The sequence below is a fragment of the Pinus tabuliformis genome, chromosome 1_1, assembly GCF_031772625.1.
Source record: "Pinus tabuliformis cultivar Carrire ecotype Pingquan chromosome 1_1, CPIR1, whole genome shotgun sequence".
In the NCBI taxonomy this organism is placed as follows: Eukaryota; Viridiplantae; Streptophyta; class Pinopsida; order Pinales; family Pinaceae; genus Pinus; species Pinus tabuliformis.
The window spans coordinates 461768380-461779778 of record NC_142297.1 but is presented as its reverse complement, the minus strand read 5'-3'; the positions used below and the strand labels follow the sequence as shown (position 1 = coordinate 461779778).

Genomic DNA, 11399 nt, shown 5'->3' with positions numbered 1-11399 from the left:
CTTGTGGGACCCCCTATATTGGTGAGACTGGACGCTCCATTAATCAAAGAATTAGTGAACACGCAAATGATCTTAAGCATAGGAGAACTAAGTCTTCCGCACTAGTAGAGCATGCAAAGAAGACCAAACATCATTTTTGTATTGAGGAGACCAATGTTATTGCTAGAGTTTCGCGGTTCCACCACCGAAAATTTAGGGAAGCCATCGAGATTGAAAGAAGGCCAAGCAATCTCAATAGAGATGACGGTTGGAAGATCAGTAGTTATTGGGTCCCGACCATCGCCTCCTAGTCATTTCCTCCCCTTCCTCCCCTCCCTCTTTTAATAACTTGTTCCTGGGACTTCCCCTTGTTATTCTTTATCCTTCTTTCTTTAGCCATAGTTCTTTGATCCTCTTTGGAAATCTTCCTTGATTTCTTTTTATCCTTTCCTTCCTTTTTATAGGGTTAAATTATATAGCATAAGATATTTAATTAGCATATTTAGACGGCCTTTCCAATAAATCTATGTTGAGTAGCTACCCATCCCTTAATGAAATACTTAACTTAAAATATTAATATATTAATTTTTAATTTTTAATAATTTGTAATTTAGAATATTACTTAAGTAATTTATTGATTAACCATAATTACATTATTATGGTTATATAAATAAGAAAATATATTTAAAAGATAAAAAGTATGTTTTAATTAAAAAAGACTAATATAGTTGTTATTAATAATATTCATATATTTATATACATGAATTTTTTATTAAATTAATAATTAAATAATATAATATATAATAATATAAAATTATTTAATTTTAATAAGTTAAATAATTATTAAAATAAATAATTATATTATATTATAATAAATAGGTATAATACTAGTGATAGTAGGTATAATATCAGTGATAGTAGGTTTAATACCAGGATCATAACATAATAATATTATTTAATTAAACATATTGAATAGTCAAAACTAACCGTTCTTGGTCAATCTTAGGCGTTTATCAAGTTTATCCTAATATAACCATTTTTTCAATATAGCCATTTTTAGTCAAACCTAGCCGCTCCCTATTTAATATGCAGCCGTGATCTGGTTCTTCAACAAGCGTCGACAAATATTCTATCATATGATTTAGGCTGAAGAACTTTACTCAACATTGAAAAAGATAAAAATTGATCCATAAACCCGCAAAAAAATTAACAAAATACATCATAAATGCAATAAATATAATACATAATAAAAAATATAATACATAATAAATACTTAACATAACTATGGTAATGAGATTCAGAAATTCAGGAGAAAAGAAGTACCAAAAATGAAACAGGTTATGATCTTAAATGTTTACATTATAAACATATCTAATACATTTTAAAGAAACTTAATCGTTCAAGATCATCAAAATAGTTTCTAATTTAAAGTGTAAGATGCTTAATCAAATGAATGGTCTTAATTAATGAATTCAGTAGACCCTAAGCTACCTGTTAAGTTATGCCCTTCATTCATTGTACTATGAAATTGCCAACTATGGACGTTGACACTCAGAGTCCCACTTGCTGCTGCTTTAATTTACAATGATGGACGTCGACTCCCACTTGCTGCTGCTTTAATTTACAAACATGAAACACATTATGATGTTAAATGTTTACATCATGAACATGTCTAATACATTTTAATAGAACTTTCCCATTTATGCTTAAGCAAATGAATGGCCTTAATTAATGAATTCAGTAGACGCTAAGCTACCTGTTAAGTTATGCCCTTCATTCATTGTACTATGAAATTGCCAACTATGGACGTCGACACTCAGAGTCCCACTTGCTGCTGCTTTAATTTACAGCGATGGATGTCGACTCCCACTTGCTTCTGATGTGGATGGATGTCACCTGTATTGCTTAATAAATTAACTTATCATGTCTCGGGTTAGTGGATGCAATTGCTTTTGTATGGAAAGAGCTAATCAGCCATATATTGGGTATTAAATGCGAAAATAGGAGCACGCAAGTTAGCCCGATAACACGGGAGCGGGCAAATATTATTTAATGCTGAAATTGCCCGCTCCCGTGTTATCGCGTTAACTTGCGTGCTCCTATTTCCGCATTTAATACCCAATATATAGCCGGTTAGCTCTTTCCCTTTTTGCATAAGGATTGGGCCCCACATATCAGTGGTCATCATATCTTCTAAACGATCCAGGAATATATGGTCGGGGACTCGGCGGCAACCCTCAATAATGCAGTGAACGGAGGAAATTAGCGGCAACTTTCCTGACTTGACAATTTAATAATAAAACAAAAGTATCCTAAATAGAAATATATATCGACTTGGTTCGTTCAACGAAAAACAGATCCTCTCAATTGACCAGATATTAGTGTCTTGCACTGGTGAGATCATTCAGACGAAAATATTGAGGTTCACCGCTCATTCCCAATCTCTGTAAAACGTCTTGGATCTCGTCTTACTAGAGTTGTGAGTAAAGGGGTCCCTCCCTTACTCACAACCCCTTCAACTGCTAAAGGAGTTTACACATCGAGATCAACAGAACATGGAACTTTATATTAATCTGAACAAATATTACAATAGTACAAAAGTCTGATATATCCCTTTGTAGATGAAACATAAAAGTATTCATACAAATGTAGAGGCATAAACTTGCCCGAATTAGGAAAATTAACATACTATAATTGTTTGCTAATAATAACTGGAAAAGACAATAAAAATAAACATGTTGAGTTTGATCCATGACTGAAAGCATGGATCAAACTAATCCCGTTGAGTTGTTTCCCAATACGACCATCTATGAGAGGTCTGAAGGTCTGGGTGGTTTCGGTGGCAGTTTTGAGGCAATGAATAGGACAACATCCATGTAAGCGAATTTCTTAACACAACCCATGTTTTTGTTCTCCTTGAGGGTGACCGGAACATACTCAACCATCAAGATTGCTACAAGAAATAGGAACGGTTACAGGAAATCAACGTATCTATAGGAAATTAGTGATTCTACGGGAAGTCAACAATTCTACAAGAAATCACGGGTTGTCTGCAGGAAATCGTGGAACCTCTTCGGAAGATAGTTGGTTTGCATAAGATTCGGTCAACACTCTTGAAATTATAGATAATTCGATTAGGCCCAACATTCAACTTCAAAAATACTCAAGAATAAAGTGAAATGATACTTTTTAAAATGATTTGCATACCTTAAATCTCACAACACCCTTTTGGTCAAAACACATATAATATGGAAAAAAGAGAGTTATGAGGGGTCAAAAAGAGTTCAAAAGGGGGAAGTAAGGCCTTAGAAATGCTATAAAAAATGAACAAAATTGGGGCTCAACAAGGGCTTCTAAGGTTGTTTCTTCTTGAGGGGGAAGGGTGGTCTCTGCAAATTCTACTTCAAGAGCTTCTTCTACTAATTTTTTTTTCAATTGGTGTTGGGAAGACACATATACATGGAATAATTTATGCTCTTTACAGTTATGCCCTTCGAAGCACCACTTATCAAAATTATAGCATAGTTGAAGGCATTGGCATTTTGTGACTTATTTTGGTGAATTTTTTTGGATTCTCAAGGGTTGATAGGGGAGGGGGTGGTAGTACATGCCAAAGATGGCAAGGGAGGGAAATAAAAGGCTTTTTTGGTCTATGCATTTATCCCCATCTCAACTTCTTCAACTCTTCCACAAGCCTCCAACAAAGTAGTTGGGAATTGCATCATGATTTTCTCTCTAATTACCTTCTTAAGACCATTAATGAAACATTATTTTAAAAAGGAATAAGACATACCCCATGTGTAAATTTCCAATCGCTCAAAGGTTGCTATAAATTCTATATTTGTGCTTGTTTGGCACAATATATTCAGACTTCCCAGATAATGATTGTCTCATCCAAAACAAGAGTAGATTGTCTTCAAAAACTAGATGTAGGAAATGTATCCTCCATGATGTTTCTTATGCCATTTCTAGCACTCTTCATCCAAGTATAACACCCCCTCTAAGTTTCATAAATTATTAGTATGAAAGTGTAGAGAGAAATAATTTCCCATTTGGGTAACTTGACTAGTGGGATCAAAATCATCAAATTTATTCATGCCTATTTTGTGGAATTCTTATCACATCATGCGATGATTATCATAATAATGTCCTACTCCATTAGAAGAGTCATCCCTTCTAGTGGCATGCCCATAGCCTACTAGATTCCTTTGCCTTTGACAATATGGTAAAAGGTTGGTTAGAGAGCTCACAAGCAATCTCATCAAGCTTGGTATTGAGATGGGAAACCTAGTGGTTGAGGTGGGTGGTTTTTCATCTAAGGTAGATTGTTGTATAAATCTTTAAGTTTGTTCACATTTGAGAGCATGTGCATGACCACATTTTCCAAAGTGTAGAGCTTATGTGTAGAGGAGTTCTAAGTGAATGTTGTGAGTCTTATGCTTACCAAAAGGTTCCAAGTCTTAGGTACCTACAATGGTCATTAAAAGTAACATTCATATTGCATTAGTTGATTTCATTGTTGCTTCCCTAAAATAAAAAAAAAGATTTGGACTATGATAGGAGGCAATATTCATGAATTTGTTCTCTCTTAGTGATATCCCAATTGATAGCGAATAGAGAATTATAAAAGAAAATAACTAGTTATTAAAACCCTTAGAAAAAATCAATTCATAACTGAATTATAAAAAGTACATATAAATTAGTAAAAAAATAAGAAAGCATTAATAACATTCTTGTGGGACCTCCTATATTGGTGAGACTGGACGCTCCATTAATCAAAGATTTAGTGAACACGCAGCTGATCTTAAGCATAGGATAACTAAGTCTTCCGCACCAGCAGAGCATGCAGAGAAGACCAAACATCATGTTTGTATTGAGGAGGCCAATGTTATTGCTAGAGTTTCGCAGTTCCACCACCGAAAATTTAGGGAAGCCATCGAGATTGAAAGAAACCCAAGCAATCTCAATAGAGATGACGGTTGGAAGATCAGTAGTTGCTGGGTCCCGGCCATCGCCTCCTAGTCATTTCCTCCCCTTCCTCCACTCCCTCTTTTAATAACTTGTTCTTGGGACTTCCCCTTGTTATCCTTTAACCTTCCTTCTTTAGCCATAGTTCTTTGATCCTCTTTAGAAATCTTCCTTGATTTCTTTTTATCCTTTCCTTCCTTTTTTATAGGGTTAAATTATATAGCATAAGATATTTAATTAGCATATTTAGACGGCCTTTCCAATAAATCTATGTTGAGTAGCTACCCATCCCTTAATAAAATACTTAACTTAAAATATTAATATATTAATTTTTAATAATTTGTAATTTAGAATATTACTTAAGTAATTTATTGATTAACCATAATTACATTATTATGGTTATGTAAATAATAAAATATATTTACAAGATAAAGAGTATGTTTTAATTAAAAAAGACTAATATAGTTGTTATTAATAATATTCATATATTTATATACATGAATTTCTTATTAAATTAATAATTAAATAATATAATATATAATTAAATAAAATTATTTAATTTTAATAAGTTAAATAATTACTAAAATAAATAATTATATTATATCATAATAAATAGGTATAATATCAGTGATAGTAGGTTTAATACCAAGATCATAACATAATAATATTATTTAATTAAATATATTGAATAGTCAAAACTCACTGTTTTTGGTCAATCTTAGGCGTTTATCAAGTTTATTTTAATATAGCTCTATTTGCCGTTTTTAGTCAAACCTAGCCGCTCCCTATTTAATATGCCACCATGATCTGGTTCTTCAACACGTCGACAAATATTCTGTCATGTGATTTATGCCAAAAAACTTTTCTCAACATTAAAAAAGATAAAAATTGATCCATAAACCTACAAAAAATTAACAACATACATCATAAATACAATAAATATAATACATAATAAATACTTAACATAACTATTGTAATGACATTCAGAGGAAAAGAAGTAACGAACATGAAACACGTTATGATCATAAATGTTTACATGATGAACCTATCTAATACATTTTAAAAGAACTTTCTCGTTCAAGATCATGAAAGTAGTTTCTAATTTAGACGCTAAGCTACCTGTTAAGTTATGCCCTTCATTCATTTACTATGAAATTGCCAACTATGGACGTCTGACACTCAGAGTCCCACTTGCTGCTGCTTTAATTTACAGTGATGGACGTCGACTCCCACTTGCTGCGGCTTTAATTTACAGCGATGGACGTCGACTCCCGCTTGCTTCTTATGTGGATGGATGCCACCTGTATTGCTTAATAAATTAACTTATCATGTCTCGGGTTAGTGGATGCAGTTGCTTTTGCATAAAGATTGGGCCCCACATATCTGTGGTCAGCGTATCTTCTAAACGATCCAGGAATAGGTATATGGTCGGTAACTCGGCGGCAACCCTCAATAATGCAGTGAACGAAGGAAATTAGCAGCAACTTTCATGACTTGACAATTTAATAATAAAACAAAAGTATCCTAAATAGAAATATATATCGACTTGGTTCGTTCAGCGAAAAACAGATCCTCTGAATTGACCAGATATTAGTGTCTTGCACTGGTGAGATCATTCAGACGAAAATATTGAGGTTCACCGCTCATTCCCAATCTCTGTAAAACGTCTTGGATCTCGCTTGCTTCTTTCTTCTTCTGTGTCCGATGGCGGACCATGCTTCTTCGTCTTCATCCACCAACACTGGCCAGGTTTATGACGTTTTTTTGAACCACCGCGGTCCCGACACAAAGAAAGGCTTCGCCAGCCATATCTACCGTCGGCTTACTGTGCGTGGCTTAAATGTATTTTTGGACCAGCCAGAACTGCGCAAGGGAGAGAACATAAAACATCAAATCGAACAGGCTATTCGAACCGCCTCGGTGCAGGTAGCAATATTTTCTCCAACATATGCCCAATCAACCTGGTGCCTTAACGAGCTCGCGCAAATGATGGAATCCGAATCCAAATCCAAGTCGACAATTATTCCAGTCTTCCTTGATGTCGATCCTTCCGAACTTCGGTGGACGCCGAGTGGAGATGGAGTCGAGAGTATCATCCGCTGTATCTGTCCGTGTCTACTGGGCGAAAAGGGACAGTATGCTCGAGACCTGCACACGCTCCAAAAGAAGACAACACATGACTCGAAGCCACGACATGACTCGAGCACTCTGCAAAAATGGAGGAATGCTCTCTCTGCTGTCTCCAATAAAAGTGGTTTTGTCTCCAAGGAGTACGGGTAAGGGCCATACTCTCTCCTGTTTTTCTTAGTTATTTCACGAAACATAAGACGTTCCTCCATAATCATATTACTGTGCATATTGTTCAGTGAGGAATGGCAGCTAGTTGATGCGGTCGTAGAAGAAGTGTGGCGAAATGTTAGGAAAACACCTCTTAATGTGGCCAAATATCCTACAGGCCTGGATGAGAAAATATCACATGTGGAAAGTATGGTGCACTTGCAGCAGCAAAGCCAGAAGACTAGGGTTGTGGGAATTGTGGGTCTTGGCGGGGTAGGCAAAACGACCCTTGCAAAAGAATTCTTAGACAGACACAGATCAAATTATGACACAGATCACAGATCAACTTATGATCGATGTTGTTTTCTGTCTGATGTGAGAGAAACCGCAGCCAAGAGCTCTTTAAGTTCATTGCAGGCAGCACTTCTTAAAGACTTGGCTCATTTGAACGAGCAAATAAGCAACACTGATGAAGGCATAGGGAAGCTCCGAAAGCATCTCAAATCCTGTCCCCCATGTCTGATAGTCTTAGATGATGTTGATCATATTGATCAACTTGACGCATTGTTTTCACCTGTGAAAGATACCATTCAATCCAGTAGTTTAATCTTGGTTACTTCTCGCAATAGGGATGTGCTTACAAGCTCGGGAATTATAGAGGACTCTATTTACCAGCAAACAGGTCTTAACCGACAACACTCTGCAGCGCTATTCTGCTCGCATGCCTTTGACCAGAGTTGTCCTGAGACGGGATTCGAACAACTGGTTGAAGATTTTTTGGATTTCTGTGGTGGGTTGCCCTTATCTCTTAAGGTCATTGGAGCGGCTATTCGTGGAAAAGATTCTGAGTTTTGGAAAAGCCAGTTAGAGAAAATCAGAAGAATACTTCCCAAGGATATTCATAGCAAGCTTAAAATTAGCTATGATGGTCTCGATAAAGAGGAGCAGGAAATCTTTTTAGACGCCGCTTGTTTTTTTATAGGAGAGAACAGAGATACCGCTATCAGAAAATGGGAAGGATCAGGTTGGGCAGGATGGCTGGGTATCCGCAACTTAGAGAACAGATGCCTAATTGAGATCAACAATGAAGAGTGTATAAGAATGCACGACCACCTCCGCGATCTCGGCAGAGATGTAGCAGAGAAGGAACATCCGCTTCGGCTTTCGCGACCAAATGTCAATCTTCTTCGCACTCTTTCCCCCTTATCGCCTGTACGTATGTTGAAGCTCTCCACGGATTTTCAAATTAGCATTGTGATATCTAAATTGCCTATTTGTTTTGAGATTTTTTAAGAAAAAATAATGTTTTTAACAGCTCCGAGTGAACAATTCAGGTGCGAGGAATTAGCATGGATTATGGAAATGGCAGTGAACAATTTTTCGAAAACGTTGCGGGCAACTGCAACCTAAGCAGGTTGGAACTGCTTAGGGGTGAAGGTTCTTTTGTTGAAAGCGTATTCAGTGCAGGGGAGTTACGACAACTGATATATCTCCAATGGAAGAACTGTCCGATCTCCTCAATATCTTTCACAGTCACAACAAGGAATTTAAGAGTGTTATACATACAGGGGCGAGAATTGAACACACTCTGGCAACATGAATCTGAGGTAGTACAAATTCTAATTTATTTGGACAGAGATCGATTTACATTTCTCTTCAAATTATAAAAATTGCTTGCATTTAAGAATTGTCTTTGTTTATCACAATGTCAAATAGGTGACATTTACAGAGGCAAATCAACTTTAATGTTTTTATGTACACATTGCAGGCACCACGACAGTTGAGGGAATTGTATATTGATGCTCCCCTTTCAGAGGTTCCAGAGTCTATTGGGAAACTGAATCAGCTCGAAAAACTTGTCCTGAAAAATGGTTGTTTTAAAACTTTACCAAATGAATTCTATGATATGCATTCATGGAATTTAAGAGTGTTACACATAGAGGGGAAGAATTTGAAAACACTCTGGCAACATGAATCTGAGGTAGTACAAATTCTAATTTATTTGGACAGAGATCGATTTACATTTCTCTTCAAATTAGAAAAATTGCTTGCATTTAAGAATTGTCTTTGTTAATCACAATGTCAAATAGGTGACATTGACAGAAGCAAATCAACTTTAATGTTTTTATGTACACATTGCAGGCACCACGACAGTTGAGGGAATTGTATATTGATGCTCCCCTTTCAGAGGTTCCACAGTCTATTGGGAAACTGAATCAGCTCGAAAAAATTGTCCTGAAAAATGGTTCTTTTAAAACTTTACCAAACGAATTCTATGATATGCATTCATTGAAACATATCACGTTACAAAACTGTCGACAAATGATGTTGCTGCCGGATTCAGTTGGGACCTTGACGGGCCTCCAGACTCTCAACTTTTCCCGGTGCTACAGCTTGGAGTGGCTCCCAGACTCGGTGGGGCAGCTGACGGGCCTCCAGACACTCGACTTGAGCCTGTGCTCCAGCCTGCAGGGGCTCCCAGACTCGGTGGGGCAGCTGACGAGCCTGGGGAAACTCGACTTGGAATATTGCTCCAGCCTGCAGGGGCTCCCAGACTCGGTGGGGCAGCTGACGAGGCTGGGGAAACTCAACTTCACCGGGTGCTCCAGCCTGCAGGGGCTCCCAGACTCGGTGGGGCAGCTGACGGGCCTGGAGGGACTCTACTTGTTCCAGTGCTCCAGCCTGCAGGGGCTCCCAGAGTCAGTGGGGCAGCTGACGAGCCTGGAGAAACTCTACTTGACCGACTGCTCCAGCCTGCAGGGGCTCCCAGAGTCGGTGGGGCAGCTGACGGGCCTCCAGACACTCCACTTGAGGAAGTGCTCCAGCCTGCAGGGGCTCCCAGACTCGGTGGGGCAGCTGACGGGCCTCCAGACACTCGACTTGAGCTTGTGCTCCAGCCTTCAGGGGCTCCCAGACTCGGTGGGGCAGCTGACGGGCCTGGAGAAACTCGAGTTGACCAGGTGCTCCAGCCTGCAGGGGCTCCCAGACTCGGTGGGGCAGCTGACGGGCCTCCAGACACTCGACTTGAGCTGGTGCTCCAGCCTTCAGGGGCTCCCAGACTCGGTGGGGCAGCTGACGGGCCTCCAGACACTCGACTTGAAAGAGTGCACCCGCCTGCGGGGGCTCCCAGACTCGGTGGGGCAGCTGACAGGCCTGGAGGGACTAGACTTGTACCAGTGCTCCAGCCTGCAGGGGCTCCCAGACTCGGTGGGGCAGATGACGGGCCTCCAGACACTCCACTTGAGCTGGTGCTCCAGCCTTCAGGGGCTCCCAGACTCGGTGGGGCAGCTGACGGGCCTGAAGAAACTTAACTTGACCAGGTGCTCCAGCCTGCAGGGGCTTCCAGACTCGGTGGGGCAGCTGACGGGCCTCCAGGTACTCTACTTGACCTCATGCTGCAGCCTGCAGGGGCTCCCAGACTCGGTGGGGCAGCTGACGGGCCTGGAGATACTCTACTTGAACGGGTGCCGCAGCCTGCAGGGGCTCCCAGAGTCAGTTGGGAACTTAACCAGACTCAAATGGCTTCACTTGGCTGGGTGTCCCAATTTACAGACGCTGCCCAATGTTCAGCATTTGAGCTCGCTGGTGAAGCTTCATGTGCATCACTGTCCCAAACTGCAATGGGGTGCCGGAGTAATCGAGTCCCTGCGCCATCGACTGGGAAATGGCCTCATCGAATAAAGGTGGGAAGAAGGCAGCGAAAACAGTAATGAATAAAGATCAGAGAGAGCTCACCACACCCCTCAAAGAGAGAGAGCTGTGTCATTAATCTTCATAGAGATGTAATCATAAGGCAAAATGAATTACAATTGTGATCAGATGGCCAAGGTGCTCACCACACCCCGCAAAGAGAGAGAGCTGTGTCATTAATCTTCACATAATGCTCTATATTTTACATCATGTGGAGTAGTAATATTATTGAGCCATAATAACATAGTTTATGGTTCACATAACATTCGAGTTTATGGTGATTTTTTTAATATTTATTTTTTCTTAAATAAACACATAATATAAATTTTGATTTTTAAATTATTTTCATTAATAAATTTAATTTTATTATTATTATTCAATTTATATATTTATTAAATTAATATAAATTTATAAATTAATATAGATTTTTGGATCATATATTTTAGTTATTTAAATATTATTTGTCTAATAAATAATAATTACTT

The 11399-nt window shown here is 38.7% G+C and overlaps 1 protein-coding gene across 2 annotated transcripts; it reads left to right on the top strand.

Annotated features, from left to right (window-relative positions):
• The first annotated feature begins 6479 nt into the window (after positions 1–6479).
• On the top strand, positions 6480–11179 carry LOC149213748 (TMV resistance protein N-like). Of its 2 annotated transcripts, XM_089392114.1 has the most exons (5): positions 6480–7223; positions 7314–8436; positions 8559–8831; positions 8993–9205; positions 9367–11179. In XM_089392114.1, the coding sequence occupies exons 1-5, from the start codon at positions 6652–6654 to the stop codon at positions 10903–10905; spliced, it is 3720 nt and encodes a 1239-aa protein (XP_089248240.1). In that variant the 5' UTR covers positions 6480–6651; the 3' UTR covers positions 10906–11179. The 2 variants fall into 2 exon arrangements, with proteins under 2 accessions (XP_089248240.1, XP_089248241.1); XM_089392115.1 differs by lacking the exon at positions 8993–9205.
• Positions 11180–11399: the final 220 nt, after the last annotated feature.